The sequence below is a fragment of the Arvicola amphibius genome, chromosome 3 (genome assembly GCF_903992535.2).
Source record: "Arvicola amphibius chromosome 3, mArvAmp1.2, whole genome shotgun sequence".
Taxonomy (NCBI): Eukaryota; Metazoa; Chordata; class Mammalia; order Rodentia; family Cricetidae; genus Arvicola; species Arvicola amphibius.
In genome coordinates this window covers 13,657,184-13,678,683 of record NC_052049.1, presented here as the reverse complement: position 1 = coordinate 13,678,683, position 21,500 = coordinate 13,657,184, and the positions used below count along the sequence as shown (strand labels likewise).

General features: G+C 35.7%; 1 protein-coding gene across 2 annotated transcripts in view; it reads left to right on the top strand.

The window, feature by feature from the left end:
- The window catches only part of Cdh18 (cadherin 18), a 241,324-nt gene extending 238,886 nt beyond the window's left edge, over positions 1-2,438 (top strand). For both annotated transcript variants that reach the window (XM_038322753.1, XM_038322756.1), the window contains exon 11: positions 1,948-2,438. In XM_038322753.1, the coding sequence (XP_038178681.1) occupies positions 1,948-2,438 (491 nt within the window). The remainder of the gene's footprint in view (positions 1-1,947) is intronic.
- Positions 2,439-21,500: the final 19,062 nt, after the last annotated feature.

Genomic DNA, 21,500 nt, shown 5'->3' with positions numbered 1-21,500 from the left:
CAGTGTATTGTGATTCAATAGACAATGAAAGCAAACACAAGCCACACAAAGGGTGTGTATGAATATGGAAACCCCTGAGTAGTCCAAATATGGGGATGATAAACAATTGACAGGAAAATAATCTGAAAAACCAGTGCAAAATGTAGCTACATTAACTTACATTCCCTGGGGAGTAAAATTAACAAATGAAGCAGAGCAATTTGTTTGAATCTTTGTCTATGACAATATAGTGTCAGAGAGGAGGGAAACTGTCTTAGCAGTCTCTAGATCTGGAAGATCTAACACCTTCTTATGGCCTCTTAGAGCACTGCATATAAGTAGTGTACATATATACTTTCTTTTAAAAGTTCTGTACTCGTGAAATGATATTAAATAGATAATTTAAACGTTATAAACTAGGGTTTAAATGCAGCAGCATATGTATAGAGGATGTCTGGTATCCACAACGTACTGAGTTCAGCTTCTAGTACCATATAAAGCAGGCATGGAAGAACATGTCTGGAATCTCATTAGTCCTGAGAGGGAGTTAAGAGGATTAGAATTCACCATAAGTTTGAGAAGGCTTGAGCACCATCCAAACCTGTCTCAAAATTACTTAAGTAATAACAACAATAATAATAATCTCCAATTCTTTGTTACTTTGAAACTAAGAGAGACCAAAAGAAATTCACTAAGAGAAAAAAAAAAAAGAAATCTACCAGGAAAGAATGAAATACTAAAAAATGATAACATGTCAAAACTACATTAATTGTTGAAATTACATGCTAGGTTGTATAACTAAAATATGCTTTCAAATATTCTGGGATGATTCATAATTTTAAACAAAGAAGGCAAATATATACAATTTATAATAATATATAAAATTATATAATTTATTTTATATTATCATGGCTCTTTGATTTTGTATTTCTCAAATGGCTTATTATAAAATGGCATTGCCATAGTATATACAAGATTTCAAAGACTGGGTGAAATTTTTAATATTTTAATTTGATTTCCAAGTTTGTAACAAGCTATTTGTGTCTTGGATATTATATATAATTATCATTTTCACTAATGGTCTTAAAATGATGTGCTTTCTTTTTCAAAGGATTTGGTGAAATTTTTAGTTAGTTTCAAGAACCCTGAGAAATGACCAAAACCAAGTGGGAAGACCTCTTTCTATGACTTTATCCAGTGCTAGCAACATTAGTAACAGCTTTTGGTGTGAGGCCTTAAAACACAGTCTAGTTGTTCACTTGCTTGAATACCTGTGCCTATACATTAATACATGTGTGCACAATGTATCATCGAGTGGGAAATTTTGCTACAAATACTATTATGTTTAAGGGTTGACATCATTACCCAGTCTCTCAGTTCTTCTATTTAGTATCCTCCTCAGTAATTCTCTTGGTTGTTGAATTATTTTCCTCTTTTCTTATTCTCTACTTCTTCATTTTATACTTGTGTAGAACCAAGGCTCTGCTATGAGGAATACTTAAGTTATAAGAAGAATATTGCACTGTGAACAATTCCTACATAGCACAAATTGTGCATAAATAAAGTAAAAATATATTGCAGGGTTTTGGGGAAAATATCAGGTTTGATAATTTTATAAAATACTTCCTGCCTTCTGCATATCTATATGAAATGATTATTTATGAATTATAAACACAAATATTTTCCAGTCATAAAATTTCTTTCCGTCATACAAACTTGGTAAAAGATAACATCACAATGTCACACAGATTAGCAAATCTCCAATGGTTCATTTAGGTTACCAGTTTAGACATTCTCTGAAGCATTCAAATGTCTGCAACCTCACTCAGTAGTCTGCGGATCAAGGTTGCGTTGCAGTGAAATCCTAACTCAAGAAGGTGTAGAAAATATAGGCTGGAAAAAATGATACCTAATATCCAAGAATTGTCTTCTCTCTTCTAACTTCATCTGTTTCCATTTTTTCTTCAGCCATTGTAGTCCTTTTCATCACTCTGAGGCGCAGCAAAAAAGAGCCCTTGATCATTTCAGAGGAGGATGTGCGGGAGAATGTGGTCACCTACGATGATGAGGGAGGTGGGGAAGAAGACACTGAGGCCTTTGACATCACAGCTTTGAGGAATCCTTCCGCTGCAGAGGAGTTCAAATACCGCAGAGACATTCGGCCTGAAGTGAAGCTCAATCCTAGACACCAGACATTGTCCACTCTGGAGAGTATAGATGTTCAGGAGTTTATTAAGCAAAGACTGGCAGAGGCAGACCTCGATCCCAGTGTGCCCCCTTATGACTCTCTTCAGACTTATGCCTATGAGGGTCAGAGGTCAGAAGCTGGGTCTATCAGCTCTCTGGACTCGGCTACCACGCAATCAGACCAGGATTATCACTACCTTGGTGACTGGGGGCCGGAGTTTAAAAAGTTAGCGGAACTCTATGGAGAGATGGAAACTGAAAGAACAACTTAGGCAGTCGATTTTTTTTGGAGCTTTGTAGTATTCGTTTCCTGACCAAGTGGAGATATGATCTCAATATGACAAGGAAGTCGAGCGGAAACAGTACTTGGAACTGAGCAAGCTGTACACAGCTCCCGTAGAAACAAGTGCCCTTTTTATGATCAAATGTGGGTTATTGGATTGGAAGAAAGTCAAATATAAAAAATACAGAGAGAAAAAAAACTATTGTTCCTTGTGTATATTTTCAAATGCTCAATAAAGTCTATCGTACTGTTTAATTAAGAATATCTGAACGAAGCCAAACAATGAATATTTATTTCACTGTTTTGTGATTTCCTTTTCCTAAAGCAAAATTTAGAAAGGGGACTTAATATCACTGTCAGATCCCTACAGTGTAATACGCTGCCCATGGACGCATACGGAGGTAGTCACAGCCTCCCTTGCTACTTTTCCGGGTAGACCTTTGAGACCAATAGTCTGTCAGTGTGAGGAATCTCATTGTCCTTTCCTTAAATTACACAGGATATTCCCCCACAAACCAGGCAACTCTGTCGTGGAGTTGACTATTTCACTTCCCTCTGCCCTCCCCACTCGTTTTCTCCATACAAAGCTGATGGAGCCCGGGGATTTGCTGCCTGCACTCTGACATATGCAACTTCAGCGCACTGATTACGCACTGTTCTCAGCAAGGAGACCGAGGTCTCTGTCCTGTCAATCATTCTCTGTGTTAACAGGGGACGCTCTGTTTTTAAATCGATGGAATGAATAGACTCCAGTAATCAGATACATCAGGGAAGTTTTACTTAATAATTAATTGCAAACCTTGTCCTCTATAAAACACTGAACATGTCCCATTGCTTTTCTCTCACTCTGTTGATCCCCGTTCATTGCACTACATTGATATCTGAAATCGGTTGTCATAATTTTTGTAGACCGGTTTACACCTCCCCACAGTTCCCATAATTCCATCATAGGTATTCATCAATGTTAGTCACATGGTTTGTCTGACCATTTTGTGGTTTATCCTATTGTTAGCCACCTGCGTCCTTCATGTGGGTTCGGATTTTCTCATGTCCCCTGCATAGTCCTTGCACATGTGGTATTTACAGGAAAATATGTAGGAACAGGCCAAAGAAATCGAGGAATCATGCAGATGACCCCTGAACAGATCACCCAGAGTCTCTGAATGTCGGGATCCCCAAGTGCAGTGTAGACATGACAACGACGTTCCTGCCTACCTCACAGGGCTGTTGTGAGGACCAATTAGGCACTGGAGAGCCACTTCACCAAGTGCAACGTAACCTGCTATCTGAAAACTTCCGCACAGCTAATTTATCAATACCATTAGTTTCCAAATACATATTTGCGTACATTTTACTAGATAATGATCTTATGATGAGAAAATTTTATGAAACCTTCAAGAGTCAAGCTTTTGTTAGCATAAATATGTAATAGCAAATCTAATAATTTTAATATTTTACAAATAATCTCATTTTCTTTATAACTTCTTGGGGCTTTTTAAATTTTTTAAAAGAATATTCCTTTCTCTTGTTTTGGGGGCTTTATGTAAAAAATCTAGAACATTAAGGTACTACTCTTCAAAATTACCTCATCTATGTATTCCTAGTAAATCAGAATTTTTAAATATGAGATATAAAGTATTTGAAGGCATAGATGTTTTTCATTTAACCTTTAAATTTATTAGAGTAAAATGTCCCCAAAAGTTATATGACATTTTCTGATTCCACCCTTGTGCAAACTTTGGGACCGTGCCTCTGTTTGAATCTGCCTTGTGCTGTCATGTTCCAGTTTTGAGGTTTGGGAACTGAGTTTAATTTGAATAATTTTCAGTTTGTGTTCTAAGCCTGAGGAATAAATGAAATGTAAGCTTTTTACAACCTCCCAGCTTCCCAGATGCTGCTTTATCAGTTCTTTAAACATCATAATGGGGTGTGTTCCAGTGTAAGGATAAATCAAACAAAAAAGGGCTGGGGAAACCACAGCTTCAGGATACCCAACGTCTGGTTATGCTAGTAAGGAAGCATCTCTACTGAGAAGAGTGTACTTCTTGGGGAATGCAATGTATCTACAGGTTACCTCTCCTGACTCTGCTAGGACCACGGGGGTCCAGTTATGACATTCCATTCAGTTTTTGATTATGATTGTAAAATTACCAATATTTTGAATATATTCATATATTCAGCAGGTTATTTCACAGATGAGGATCTGATGGATGAAAGGGTGTCTATCCTTTCAACTCTGTAAAAAAACCGATGACTTCTAAATAGCTGCAACCACTAAAATATTTACCTGATATTTTAGAATGAAATGATGCACTGCTACTTAATATTAATTATAAAGATATGTTGCATGTAAGTCCCTGATGTTAATCTAAATATGAAGATACATATGGTTCTATTATATTTGGAAGTACTTTTATTTGCCGTAAAAATAATAATAATAGTTAATGGTCATTCTAGGTCCTTCATTGGATATAGACTCTGAAAGTAAAGACTTGTTTAGTTATTGTAAGTAGAAAGCAGGTCTCATAGTTCTATTTTCATAAATTCTATTATTTAAATGAAAATAGCAATGGGAAACCATGTTCTGTAAATTGGCTACTCACCCTCAATAGGTTATATTTAAAATCTACAGTTTAACCTATAGCAAAGAAAGATGTTGAAGACCATCTTCAACAAAATTTGTGAATTCCAGGGTAGGTGTGTGAGGAATAGAATTATTAAGCAAAAAGAACAGAGAAATAGGAGAAATAAGAGACAGAAACACAGAACAGCATAGGGAAGAACATTCAGTAAATACTGAATCCTGAATTTGCCCATTTTTATTTCCATACATTTTTATACCCTAATACAAAAGGTGGGGGTGGGACAATAGACTGCTTTAACATGACACAAAAGACAGCAGAACAGGTACTTTCAATACTTGAGACATTAAACCATTATTTCCTGAGTACATCAGCTGATGGTTTGGGCAAGAGTGTGTGCAGTGACTAAGTATCCTGTAGGCAGCCACTCCCTATGTCAAACTTTCTATTTTAAATGAAGGAGTACAGGAGGATTGCATCTGTGTGCGTCTCCAGAAAAAATTTTCCAAGAATTCAGAGAACTGTTTACTTTCTTTCACAGCAAGAAATAGCCATGGATTCTCACACCAACGATGCCTCGCTGCACGGTTTGCAGATCAGTTAATGCTTCTTTACATAAAATACAGTGTACGTTCAATAACTATGGACCACTTATTTTTTAGACAGACGCTATCAGAAATTTCTACAATTGAAGTAAATATTAAGTCACGAAAATTTAAAAAAAAATATCTTAGGTGTTTTGTAGCATTGAATTTGTCACAGTATTTATTAATATTCCTCAAAGTCTGAAAAATTAACATGTTTGTAGAAAAACAAGAGTTATGTCACAAATGAATTCTATTGCAAATCTCTTCAAGTAATGTGTCTTGAATGAATTAAAGAGGAAATTGTGCCTCAGGCAAAACTCCATATAGAAGTAAATTTCAAATACCTATGATATAGCACAGAAAAGAGATGGCCATGAAATCAGTTGCCAAAACTTAACCACATGGGTACACACACATATGCTAATATCTTTTTGAAGAGTAGTTTGAGGTGAAGATATAATTCAGAACAAAGACTTGAATGCTAATGTCGACATGTATTCCCAAAATAAAACCATAGTGGAGGATTCACTATGAGTATTAGATTGAAAATGGAATTGTTTGACTTTATCTAGCCTAATGTACGGCTTTCATTGCTGTCAGTTTGAAGATGTATCACAGGTATTGTAAAGAAAACGTATGAATGTTCAAAAGTGGCTAAATTATCACATAGGTACTAATCGGAATTTTAGAACTGGTGCTGTAATGGACACAGCACACATACTACGTCCTGAAGAGGGCTTTGTTACTCAGTACTCTGACATTTAACTAGATATATACGTCCACATCAGTTAAATCCTAATGAGGGCTTTGATACTCAGTACTCTGACATTTAACTAGATATATACGTCCACATCAGTTAAATCCTAATTCCTAATGAGGGCTTTGATACTCAGTACTCTGACATTTAACTGTGTGTATATATATATATATATATATATATATATATATATATATATATGCCCACGACAGTTTCAGCCTAAGTCAACCATTTATAAGATAAGAGAAAATCCGAAGTATCCTCGCTCTAAAATGTTTGTGGCTGCTTTCTTATAGACCTGTACCCGGTAGGCTGATTTGGAATCTGGTTTTCAGTTCAGCTGAAACCAACTTCCAGGCAGACTTATATCAGATCCAAGAAAAACCACTTGTTTAATAATCAAGGGAAAGGACCATGCTGGATCCAGCACACACTCAGTAGGCTATTATCTGTGAGTGAGAATAGGCTTTGCCAGATGCTTCAGCCTCTGTTTGAACAGCTTTAGAACTCTAGTGCTTATGTTCTCGAAAAGTTAAGAGATCCATGATCTAGGATCAACTGTGCTTAACTTCAAGCTGTGATATTCTATTCTTACTTCTATCTGAATTTCAAGAACAGAATAAATTTACCAAAATATGACTTGGGAACTTTATGGCTTATTTTAAAATTAAATCTCCCTCTCTAAAAGCAAACATCATCTTAATATTTATTTTACCTTATCCCCCCAAAATTACCTAAATCTTGTCTTCAACATAAGATTAGAAATTTCATAAACAAAAGGACCAGCAGCTCTTCAAAACAACTAGAGCCAAAGACAGTAAGTATATCAAACATTCTGAATATATAATTTTAAAATGAAAGCATTAAATAAGGTGTGTTCTATTATCTCAAAACAGCTCCCACTGTGAACTATGGAAAGGTAAACGGTGTGAGGCAGTTATTTCTGATTGTGAAAGAAATCAGAGAAGAAGGGGATTTTTATGACTAATGAAGGTAAATTATTTTAAAAAATTTGCATTGTACTGAAGGTTGGCTACTACTTCTCTATGTTCAGAGAAATGAGGGAATTTTGCTTTTCTGCATGATAGAAACATCATGATTTAATTTTTTTAACCTTTGCATTTAAAAATTTAAGCATTGTATGTGCAACTACTGTTGTTAAATCATTTCTACCTGTTCTCTCCCTACTCAAAGTCTCCAAGGCACCTATCCTCCAGCTCACTCTCAAGTTTATTATTTCTTCCTTTAACTACTATTTGTGTGTGTGTGTGTGTGTGTGTGTGTGTGTGTGTTTGTGCATGTTTGCATGCATGTAACTTACTGAGTACTTCTAAGTTTGTTCACATGTGCATGTTTGGAGATCAATGTGGGATTGGATAACATACCACAGGTCTTCTCTGAGAAGACTGATTCTCCCTATTTAATAGGTCATTGGCTCCATGTAGCTCTTCATTTACTGGTTCAGTTTTCTAAAATTCTAACAAAAATCCTTTGCTTTTAAAAACCTGTGAGCTGTAAGACAAGGAAGAAAATTTACATTCAGAATCTCATAATATCATATCTTCTTAGGAATGCAAACCATAATACATGTTACAGGTTTTATCAGGTGTTTTCATCCAATGGAAGAAAGCACAAACATTGGTGTTTGAGAGATGACCATGCTTGTGAAATGCTTACACATGAGCACAAAGACCTGAGGATGGGACCATTGCATCTAAGTAAAAACTCTGCTTTCCCTTCTGGCCATGCATTTAATTCCAGGACTGAGAGCACAGGAGAATTAGGCAAAATCCTGAAGCTCACTGGCTAGCCTATCAAGCCAAGTGGTTAAGTATCATCATCTGTTTGAGATGCTGCCTCATAAATCAAGGCAGAGAGCAATTAAAGTAGACACTAGTAGTTGATCTAGGACCTCCACATTCATATGTACAAATAAACACACACACACATATAACAATTGCACACAAGGATATACACATGCACTTGGACTTGTGCACACACACTTGCACAAACATTTACACAAACTCAGTCTCTAGAAAAAAACGACTCTAATAATCTTGTCCAGTAAATTTATCAAGAAAATATTTTCCTTTCTAATATTTTTGTGCATGTGTGTGGCATGCGTGTGTATGCGTGCTCGCTCATACATACGCACATTAAGAATCATCAGTATTGTTGGGAACAGCCCTCAGTTGCTCTTCTGTCTTGTTCATTGGGTCAGGGATCATGTGTGTCTGCCATGAGGACTGGAATTAGTGCAGACTGTTATACATACCCTACCCTTAAATGTATCTTCAGTGTCCTAACTTTGGCCTTCACATTTGTGTAGCGAGCTTTGAACCACTAAGTCATCTCTTTAGCCCTAAGTAATTTTTGTGTACCAGAAGACATCGATGAGTGTGGTGGTGACTCATTTTATTTTTATATGGTTAAAATGTCATGTTAATAATCACTTACTAACATAGACACCTAAATCAAGAATAAATTAACAAAATTGAAGGAGAGGGAGATAAACTCTGAGACAAAGATATCTTTGTCAGTTCTCCCTGTAGAAGTGGAACAGTTAGTAAGGACACAAGTTAAATCCTGGGTTAATAAGTACAACAGGACAATATCCCCAACCATTGCTTTATATATTATTCTTTTTTTTAGTATAGATTAATTTACATAACACGCTTTGTTGCAAACTACTAAAAACTGTAGGAAAATATGGTGATACAAAGTCGTCTCACAGAAAAAGAAATAAAATTATAAACATATTCAAACCACTTGAGAAACCTTAAATATAGAAAGCAAACATTGACAATCTAAAAAAAGAAGTTAATATGGATGCAGTTTTTAAAAAAGACTTCAATATTCTAGTTTAGCTCATAGAGAACCCAAAGAAAACCCATAAACTAGATTAAATAAAACTACAGACTAAGTAAATGCTATAGACATGTACAAACTTTCCAACCAATATCAGGATGAATATACATCTTCAAATACATACAGAACATTAAGTATAAGCAAATCTGAGGTTCCAAAACAATCCTTAACAAATTCAAGACAAAAAGAATTTCAGATACCTTTTCCAAGAACAAAGTAATAAATTTGAAGGTCAACAATGTTAAGAACGCAGAACTAAAACATTACAAAGAAACTAGGAGCATAATCCTGAACCTCTGGTTTCTAAAAGAAATTTAAAAAGTATCTCAGGGCTGGGTAGATGGCTCAGTGGATAAGAACTTTTGCTCTAAAACATTACAAAGAAACTAGGAGCATAATCCTGAACCTCTGGTTTCTAAAAGAAATTTTAAAAGTATCTCAGGGCTGGGTAGATGGCTCAGTGGATAAGAACTTTTGCTCTGTGAACACAATGACCTGAGACATCTCTTAAGACGTTGTTTGTTGTACCTATTTTTGTGTTAAAAAGTTTGAAATTTCTTGTTCTCTTTCTCTGCCCCCTCTCCCCCCACCTCTCTCTCTCTCTCTCTCCCTCTACCTCTCTCTTCTTCTCTCCCTCCCTCCCTCTCTCTTTGCTACATATTTATATGGATGGGCAGTTGAATGTGCACAGGTGAAAGCTTTTAGAAGCAAGAGCTTGACCTCAGAGTCGTTCTCTACTGCTCTTTGCTCTATTAACCTGAGATGTAATAAATATTTGCTTCAATCAGAAGCTTGCTGTTCCATCCCTTCAGCTGGCTCTCATGATCCATCTGTCTTGGCCTACATTGCTGCGGTTAAAAGCACATACAGCCATGCCCAGCGTTTTACACATTGTTCAAGGCCTGCATTATTTCTCTAAACCCTCACAATACTGGTGAGGACAATTGTCTATATTCTGTCTATAATGTTTTAAATAAACTCTGATTGGCCAGTAGCCAGGAAGGAAGTATAGGTGGGACAACCAGGCAGGAAGTAGAGATAGGTCAGTGAGAACAGGAGAATTCTGGGAAGAGGGAAGCTCTTTCTGGAGTCCTGTCCAGACACAGAAGAAGCAAGATGTGACTATGCCACTGAAAAAGGTACTGAGCCATTTGGCTAACACAGATAAGAATAATGGGCTAATGTAAGTTATGAGTTAATAAGTAGCCTGAGCTAATGGGCCAATCAGTTTATGACTAATGTAGACCTCTGTGTGATTTCTTTGGGACTTAATGACTGCAAGGACTGGGCAGGACAGAAAACCCCAGACAACATAATACTTCCTATAATTTGACCATGGACTATGCTACATAGCAAAGTTAAATGATTTTAAATTAATAAAATAAATTATGAATGCAATAAATAACTAACAAAAGATGCATGTAAAAGTCATATAAAATAAATATAGAAAAATAAATATTTAGAAATTAGGCAGTGTGTTTTTAAAAAACCCAATAATAAAAAATACAACAAAAATTAGAAAATATTTACAATAAATAATAATGAAAATAAGAATGATTAAAAGTTCTATTTGGAGAAAATTAAACACATAAACACATATTTGATAATGTTGCCTGATTCTTACAATCTCAGCACCAAAAAGGCTCAAGGATGAGACTGTGGTTTTAATGTCAACTTACTCTGGAAGTAATTTAGAGGCCTTCCTGGGTATTAAGAAGAAACTGTGTCAAGTGAAAACAAACAAAAATGATCAACTTCTAACCTTAATGAATCTATTGTAATTTTAAAGTGTCAAGTCAAATGAATAAGTTTCCAAGAGAAATTCATATATCTGAAGATATATTAATTGGCAAAAACTGTATCAACTGAGATGGTTCCATTATATATTACACATAATTTATAACATGTATTATATGTAATAACTCATAAATTATAATATTTATCATATATGATTACATATGCATCAACAACTAAAAGTAAAAAGGCAATGAAATTAGCTGAGAGCAATAGGGAGCATGGGAGGATTTAAAGAAAGAAAAGGGAAATGAAGGAAATTAGGCAATTATATTAAAAATTAAAAGAAAGTTAAATTCCTTATAATTAGCTCCCAACTTGTTAAAAAAAAGTCACATTCTGAGCTCCGAAAGATGCTAACAAATGCATCCTGGTGACATTAGTTAGCACCAGTGTTATCAGAGTGTCTTTTAAGAATTTGGAACTCTCTATAAAAAAAAAAAGCACTTAGCAGCTATATATTATAAAAGCACTGTCAAAGGAAAATCAAAGCAGAGCTTCAGAGGTGCTTCTGGGGAGTTAGAAGCTGGGTTAGGAAGCATCTTTGGAAGAAAGGAAAACTGCATCTCACTTTTGACATTAAGATTGTGGGACAGGAGATTGACTCGGGATAAGGAGCAGAAGAGGGAGACAGTGAGAAGAGAGACAGTTATTCCGTGTGAGTTAGAGGAGGAAGACAGAGCAATAATGATCAAGCAAAATTTAAGGAGGACCAAGCAAACTTCAGGTTAACGGAGGATTCTCATTAGCTAATAAACAGGCTACTGAATGACTTACTCTACAACAGTGTGGGTTTTACTCTTCCCCAGAGAATATACACAGGTAGACTGTTTTTGGAAAGCTGCATCTTTCCTAATAAGCTATCAACTAATCTGTACCTAGGAGAAATACAGGTGTATGTACCTACACAGAAATTATTAGACAATTTTGAATGTTTCCAAAATCAAAATACCTACATTATGAATAAAAATTCTAGAATTTATAAAATATTATCAAACATTTCAATATGACTATTAAGATAGTCATATCCATTTATTATTGTCAGTATAGTGATAAAAATATAAAGATAACTTTAAGAGCACAACCAGTCACATATTATTTCTTCACTAGGTGAGAATAATTCAACAATGGTTGTTCTGAACAAAAACATAATTTTAATTAAAAACATAATAAACCAAAGACTAAACTGATGCTTTGTTATAACTTCTTCTGCTACTTTATAGACATGTTTGTAAATGCATGTGTTCAAGTGTGTGGGTGGAAACAATTCTTTAGGAACCATACAGTTTGTTTATGAAGGTGGAGTTGTTCACTGACCTGGATCTCACTAAGTATATTAGTGATAATGTGTTTTGGTTCTGTGCACTTGCTACTGTTTATATATTCAGTATTTTGGAAGGCATTTTTTTTAATTCCTCAAAATATAACTACACGAATGCCCAAGATGATCAATTTCACAAACTGTTAAAATTGAATATAAAATTAAAGAGAACTTTACTGTGTTTGCTTTCTCCCCTGGGAGACCTGCTTGACTCTGCTGTAGGAATGCCTTCTGTTTGTGTGTTTCTTTCATTGGTTAATGAATAAAAAAACTGCCTTGGCCTAGTTGATCGGGCAGAACTTAGGAAGGCAGGGAAGGCAGAACTGAATGCTGGAAGGAAGAAAGGTGGAGAAAGGGAGATACACCATGGATCTGTCAGAGACAGATGCTGTTTTTGTCCAGTAAGCCACTGCCACGTGGCGATACACAGATTAATAGAAATGGGTTAAATTAAAATGTAAGAATTAGCCAATAAGAAACTAGAGATAATGGGCCAAGCAATGATTTAATTAATACAATTTCCATTTCGGTGTGGTTTTTCAGGGCTAAGCTAGCTGGGCAGCTGGGACAAACAAGCGGCCCCCTTCCTTACAACATTGCTCTGCAGAGATTTTTTTTCAATACTATATTTTAAAAGCTAATGATATAATTTTTAAAAGCCTAATTTTATGTATATCCTTCTTCATATTGAGAATATAACCTGGAAGATAGATTTTTCTTAGGATAATATGATAAAATAAACAAATACTACAAGATTATAAAAGTTTATAGTTTTATTCTTTTCAATTGAACATAAATTTTACACATTTGAAAGCACAATTAAAATAAATGTCTACTAGTCTAATAAAATACCAGAGTTTAAAAGTTGTACTAATCACAGCTTCTAATTTAAGATGAAGTATGTGATAGATCTTTTTTAAATTGTGTTCTCAGTTTTGAAGAATTCTGCTCAGCCCATGGATTGCCGAGGGAAGTAAAGAAATAGTAATTCCACCTTGCCTCTTGAGTGACTGTACATCATGCTTTTCTTCCAAATGGCTTAACTGAATTCAGCCAAGTGTGTCTGAGCTTCGGTGTGAGACAACATATAAATGCAGGGAAGCGTGATGTGCTTATCTAAGTCATTCTTTTATCAATAAAAACTCGGGAGGCAGATATTGGGATGTGAACCTGATATATCAAGAAAGCAGTGAAGAAATGATGGGCTGACTCTGTCTCTCCACCTTCCCAGATTGTAAAAAAATCAGGGTCTCTCCGTAAGCCCCTTCTTATCTCGTCCTGTACCTTTCTTATATTTCTCTATGGCTCGTCCCTGTCAACAAGCCAAGCATTCCACCTCTTGGTTCAAGTCTTACCTTTATTATCCGCCTCAGACTGACAGTGTGAGTGAAATTTCTTTACTGTGGCAAATTTTTGTAAAATGCTACCTAAAGCCAAAGCTTTATTACTTCTCAATTAGTGTCTTGAATAGAAACATGAATCTGGAACAAAATTAATAGAAAACATTTACGTCTGAATTATTAGACTGGAAGGTTTTAGTCTGTGCTTTAGAGCATGAATTCTCAAGTCATGTTGATGATATAATTTGTCTGTTTACATAACAATTTAAAGCTCATTTAAATATCCTGTTATTTTAATGTAAAAACACTATATCCCCTTTGTCTTTCATTAATACAGATAGAACATACACTTTTCCTTTGCAAAACAGCATATATCCCTTGATACTGTATAGTTTTATTAGTATAACTTCTTTATTTTCCCCTTAGCCTTTCTAATTTCTGAAATGAGAAAATTGTATCCTGAGTTCTATATAAGTAGCAAAAGCTTTAAACAATTTCTACATCAAACTAAGTATTTTCTGTTATAACATGCAAAGACAAAAATCCATTCCATTGAGCTTATTTAATCCATTTCTTTCATCAACCTGAGATAGTAATCAAAAAAAAAACATATTTTCTGAGTTTCTTTCAATTTCTTTAGTATACAGACTGAGCATGATTTTACTAATACAGAGCTGCATTATAAACTTTCTTTCCTGTCATATATTACCTCTCTTTTAAGAACTGTATTTATAAAAATCAGCCTACAAATGGCTATTTTATTTTGGATTTTCCTTGTGGAGAAGAGACTCCATGGACACAACAACTCTTTTTTTGTTTGTTTTGTTTTATTAAAAATTTCTGCCTCCTTCCCTTCTCCCATTTACCTCCGCCTCCCCCATTTATCTCCCCCTCCCCCCTCTACTTCCCCTCCCTCTCCTGTCCGAAGAGCAGTAAGGGTTCCCTGCCCTGTGGGAAGTCCAAGGTCCTCCCCCTCCATCCAGGTCTAGCAAGGTGAGCATCCAAACAGGCTAGGCCCCCCAAAGCCAGTATATGTAGTAGGATCAAAACCCAGTGCCATTGTCCTTGTCTTCTCAGCAGCCCTCATTGTCCGCCATGTTCAGGGAGTCCGGTTTTATCCCGTGCTTTTTCAGTCCCAGTCCAGCTGGCCTTGGTAAGCTCTGATTAGAAGCCCCACCATCTCGGTAGGTGGGTGTACTTCTCAGGGACCTGACTTCCTTGCTCATGTTTTCCCGTCTTCTGCTTCTCAAACAACTCTTATCAAATACAAATTTAACTGAGGTGGCTTGCTTACAGTTTCAGAGGTTCAGTCCACTTTAAAGAGGTTCTATCTTTATTGTAGAGTTTTACCCTGATATACACACATTTGTAAACGATACATACATACATACATGTATACATAAGTTAACCAATAAAATTTACTAGTATATTCTGTGTAGCAACAACTTGAATTAGATTTATTGGTAATGGCACACTCACTCATAATGTGAATATATCACAACAAGTGTTATGTTCATAAACTCAAACATTTGTACATATAGATCTTAAAAATATTAGAGAATATTAGTCTAAATTTCAAATAATTTTATAGCTTGTTCAGCAATACCATCTATTATTTTTTGTTGTGCCATATTGTGTTAGTTATAAACTTTTCATTTATTTTAAACTAAAAATGTGATCCGATATAATTGATTTTCATTGGTTTTAAAGCTTTGTATTCCACCAATGTGGAACAAAATGTTTTTACTGTATCTCTGATAAAAATAAAACTGCATGTTATTTGATTTTAGATAAAAGAAATCAATAAGAAACAAAACCTCTCACTTGGATGATGAGGAGATTTGAATGAATGATTTTGAGCAGCTGCATGAATGCTTGATGAAGAACAGAAACTGATATCAAGGACTTGATTTGTAAACTTGGCGTTTGCTTTTTCTAAGAATCTATTTCTGAAAGCCCTCATTTCATTTTGAAGAATGAACACGTATCCCATGGAAAAGTTTCTATTTCAATTCATGACCTTTGTGCAAGGTACACATAACTCTCAGTAATGCACTTTGCTCTATTTTTGCAACAAGAATATAGGGCATGCTGGACAATCAGCAGATGTCCAATTTACTACTTGCTACAGTGAACATTTTATAATTGTATAAACAGGATAAATGAAACATCTATATTTTCAAGAGAAGAGAAAAGCAATATGTATCCTTATTAGCAAAGCTTCCAATTGCTTCGTTTACCTTTGAAGGAATATGGAACATTAGTTGATTGGCATCTGAAATGTCAGTTTCACAGTCTATAGGAAAGAATATGAATCATCTGTTTTAATATTATTTTTGTTTGTTTATGTTACATAGCTATGATCACTAGCAAAGAAAAACATTAGGGTCCTATATCATTTGTACATTAATGCTTCTGCACTTTGTTCTATTTTTTAGTAACATTGCAAAGTTTTTTTACTTTGTTTTGCATCATAATTTTCAATAGATATTCATTTTCCTTCTGTTCTTCCTTGTGCTAGATTCTTAGAGCTATTCAAATTATTATGATTAGTTCCTGCATCTTGCTCATATCTTAATTAGGAAAAATTATGGAAGTAATTATTTAATTGATATTTTCAAAGCAGTTTGATGCTCACTAGAGTTATACATTTTAATCCATAGAGAATCAAACTCATCTTGTTTTGTTTCCTATCTAACTAAGACTGACCTCAACATTTTCAGTTTCCATCAGAATTAAAAGGGGTTTTGAGAGTGTACAAAGGCAAGAAAATACTTTGGCAGTGAAATGCAGTGTATACAGAATAAAGAACTATCCACCTTTATATTGTTAAACATAATTATCTCTTTCACTCCAAAGGTCTATTTTATGAGCATCACATGTGAGCATATAGAAGTTCATAATTAATGAGTCCAGCTAATGTTTTGTTGATGGCAGTGACTTCAGTAGAGTAACAACTGCAGCTGTCTATTGAAGGTGCGTGGTTGATCGGCAGTTATGATTCACCAGACAAGCTTTAATATATATAATTCAGTTTTAATAAAGGAAAGGAAAGGGAACTTACAAATCCAAGGTTCCAGCGAGGAGGGCAGGAAAACAAAGAGCAGGCAGGCCGCAGGCCCGCAAGATTTTATAAGTCAATATTAGCCTAAGGGGGACACGCCTAAGAGGGACACGCCTAAGAGGGACACGCCTTTAGACCAAGGGGGACACGCCTTTAAACCAAGGGGGACACGCCTTACAAAACAAGGTTTTGGGCTAGGCTTCCCCTTCATCTCCCCCTTTTGTCTAAATAAGACAGAACCAAACCAAATACAACTATATTCAATAGGAACAAATAATAAATATAAAATTACAAACAATATTAAGAAGAAACATATAACAAAAGTTTTACTAAGCATTCTATTTCAAGGAGTCTAAATAATGTAGAGGGTAACTACAATTATCTAATCTTCAACCCCATCAAAGATCTGAGAAGGGAAGTAATATTACTTAAGCAACCAGGAAGTACAAACAAGAAACTTCCAAAATGTGCAACAAATGACAGAGACAACTAACTACCTGGGCAGTCACCCAAAGTTTCGTTTTGCAATGTTGAGGCAACCAACTTTGGCTAAGGCCTAACACAACTGACATAACATTTTTCAAAGGCAAGGAACTTTTTGTAGAACTGTCCAACCCTGTCTTGGCAAGATAAGACAATCCTGTTTTTATCCATTTACGGATACTCTGAAACTCTGTCAGTGGTCGAGGTATGGGCTTTTTCTTTGCCTAAAGGCCACTTCTGCCAAGAAGAAGACAAGCTCCCAGTGGAGTGTCTTTGGTGCTCAACATTCTCTCGGGAGTAGAGTGGTGTTGCCAGGAGTGATTGTGTCTCATAAGTACCAAACTCTAGGTTAGATTAAAGGCCATGTTCTACAGCTCTTCAAAGAGGTCGAAGATTATACTATCTATACTAAATATAATTTCTATGTATCTAAAAAACCTGAAAAACAACTGTGCAATAAATGAGGACAATATCCCCAAACGTAAACAATGTCATTATACAAATAATATCAGAGGTAGAAATGTACATTGCAATATGATAAATATCTCAATATAACAATTGTTTTAAACAGAGGTAGAAGCATACTCTCATACAATAGAGGTAGAAGCATACTCACATACAATGTTCAATATACAAGAATCAACACCAATGCAATTTTCTAATAACAATAATTCACAAATACTAATCATCCCATCAAACCAGGTAATCTCCCCCCCCCTTTTTTTTTTTCATAAACACCCCTGAGTCCATATAATACCTCCCCCATCCCCTCAACCCTATACCATCTACTAAATGATGTCCCTAAACCAGAGGGCAAACTCTGTTGGGAGAGGGGGCGTCGTCCTCTAAGATTGCTTCTAGCTGACATGGGGGCGACGTTCTTCTCAGGGGGTTCCATGAAAGCAAATGATGGTAAAATTCCCAGAATAACATTTGGTCGAGGAAATTGTAACTAGCCTCTGAGTGTTTTGAGGAGGTCCAGCCAGAGTGTTGTCAAAATTGTACACCATTTGAAACTGTCTTGTGTAGTTGGTACCAAAAAAAAAAAAAACCAAAAAAAGGTCTAATTTTAGCGCTATTAAAAACATGACGTCATAGTAACCAGGTGAAATTAATGTTGTGGGGCCCCATCTTCATCCTGGAAACTTCAAAGATTACTGAAGGAAAATTTGTTGTTTGTTACAGGAAAGGTAAACATTATCTACAAAGACATATACAGACATATATATTCGATGAAAGGTATAATAAAGACAGACAGATATGAGGAAAGGCAAAGAAAGTTTATCAAGTATCATCATCATCATCATCATCATTATCATTATCATTATTATTATTATTATTACTATTATTATTCTGTCCCATTTCATGGCTCCTGACCTGAGACAGAAACTCTGAGATATCCCTTATAAACAGGCTTGGAATTGAAGAAGGACTGAGCCATAGTCCAACTCCAAAACCAGCTCTATATACATATAAATAAAGGCACAGTATATATGTAAAAAAAATGTTTTATACTTACTAAACATATTCGGGTTCTGTGTTGATCCATATTAGGTTGTAACTAGTGTCCATGTATCAGTATTTAAATATCCAGGGTCCCTTAAGTTCTTTGAAGATGAGTGGTTTCCTGTGGAGATAAGAAAAGAACCCTGCCCCCAACCTATATGCTTTTCTTACCATCAGTATGATCATCATCCTTGTGAATGAATTATTTTTCTTTTCCAAGGGGCTTCTTCTCTTCAAACCGAACCTTTATTAATTTTGACGGTATCCACAATTTTTCCTCTCCTGTGGAGACAAGAGCAAAACCCCTTCCCCAACGCAGCACATCTCCTGGCTTCCACTGCGAGGTCAGCACATCCTTGAAATAAACTGGTTGATTTAATTCAGCAGACTTTTCCATTATCCAATGTCTTTCTGCAGCCGTTGTCCCCTTCTCATTAGCGTTGAGAAAATTCAAGGTTAGTAAAGCACTATGTAACCTATTTCTAGGGGTATTTTCCACCCCTTTCTGTTTGTTTAACATATCCTTTATAGTTCTACTTGATCTTTCTATGACTGCTTGACCTGTAGGATTGTATGGTATACCTGTAACATGCTTAATATTGTAATAAGCAAAAAAACTGTTTCATTTTCCTAGAGACATAAGCTGGACCATTATCTGTCTTTATTTGTGTAGGTATACCCATGATGGCCATAACTTCTAATAAATGAGTGATTACTGAATCAGCTTTTTCTGAGCTTAAAGCAGTTGCCCATTGAAAACCTGAATAAGTGTCAATGGTGTGGTGTACATATTTTAATTTGCCAAATTCTGCAAAGTGAAACACATCCATCTGCCAGATTTCATTCCTTTGAGTGCCCTTTGGATTAGCCCCTGCAGGCAGTGGTGTTTGGTTATAAAAAGAGCAAGTAGGGCATTTCTTTACAATTTCCTTAGCTTGTTGCCATGTAATAGAAAATTCTTTCTTCAAGCCTTTGCTATTGACATGATGTTTTTTATGAAATTCAGAGGCCTGCAGCACACTACCAATCAACAATTGATCAATTTCTGCATTACCTTTTGCTAGAGGACCTGGCAGACCCATATGAGATCGGATGTGTGTTATATACATAGGGCAAAGCCTGTTCCTGATCATGTCTTGTACCTGGATAAACAATGAGGTTAGTTCTGTATCATCAGGTATAAATTCAGCAGTTTCAATATGTAAGATTACTCTTTCTGCATATTGTGAATCAGTAACTATATTAAGCGGTTCTTTAAAATCCCTTACCACCATAAGAATGGCATATAATTCTGCCTTCTGGACAGAATCATAAGGGCTTTGTTCCACCTTACTCAAATCTTCTGATTTGTAACCTGCTTTCCCTGATTTATTAGCATCAGTATAAAATGTACGTGCTCCAGTTATTGGAGCATCACGGATGATTCGGGGGAGAATCCAAGAAGTTCTCTTTATAAAGTTAAGCCTCTTGCTTTTCGGATAGTTGTTATTGATTTCTCCCAAAAAATTAGCGCAAGCTCTTTGCCATGGTTCGTTATCTTCCCACATTTTTTTTAGTTCATCAGCAGTGAAAGGAACTATAATTTCTGCTGGGTCTATGCCTGCTAGTTGACGAAGTCTCAATTTGCCTTTTATAATTAATTCAGAGACTTTTTCCACATACGTTTTTATTTTCTTACTTGGTTATGTGGTAAAAAGATCCATTCTAAGATAATATCATCTCTCTGCATTAAAATTCCTGTAGGAGAAATTTTGGAAGGCAATATGACGAGAATACAACTGAGCTCTGGATTCACCCTGTCCACATGTGTCTCTTGTAATTTCTCTTCAATCATTCTCAGCTCCTTTTCTGCTTCAGCTGTTAATTCTCTGGGACTGTTTAAGTCTTTTTCACCATCCAAGGTTTTATTTAAATGAATTATCATATCAGGTGTTATGCCAACAGCTGGTCGTAAGCTGGAAATGTCTCCTAACAACCTTTGAAAGTCATTGAGAGTCCGTAACCGATCTCTCCTAATTTGTGCTTTTTGTGTCTTAATTTTTTGTAAACCTATTTTATAACCTAGATAATTAACAGAATCTCCTCTCTGAATTTTTTCAGGAGCAATCTGCAATCCCCATTTAGGTAAAAGTATTTTTACTTCTTCAAACAGTCTTTCTAAAGTAGCCATGTTTGAATCAGATAACAGAATATCATCCATGTAATGATAAATTATAGACTTGGGAAATTGCTTGCGTATTATTTGCAATGGTTGATTTACAAAATATTGGCACAGGGTGGGAGAGTTCAACATGCCCTGTGGGAGGACGGTCCACTGGTATCTCCTTGTAGGTTGAGAGTTATTATAAGTAGGCACTGTGAAGGCAAACTTTTCTCTGTCTTTTTCTTGTAAAGGTATAGTGAAGAAACAATCCTTTAAATCAATTACTATGAGAGGCCATCCTTTTGGTAATAAAGATGGCAGAGGAATTCCAGATTGCAGAGAGCCCATAGGTTGAATAACCTTATTGATAGCCCTGAGATCTGTCACCATTCTCCACTTACCAGATTTTTTCTTAACAACAAATACAGGAGAATTCCAAGGGCTGGTAGATTCTTCTATATGTCAGGCATCTAATTGCTCTTGTACCAGCTGTTCTAAAGCCTGCAACTTTTCCTCAGCTAATGGCCATTGCTTTGTCCATATTGGTTTCTCAGTCAACCATTTTAGAGGCAGTGCTGTTCGTATCTCTGAAGGGCCATCAATTGC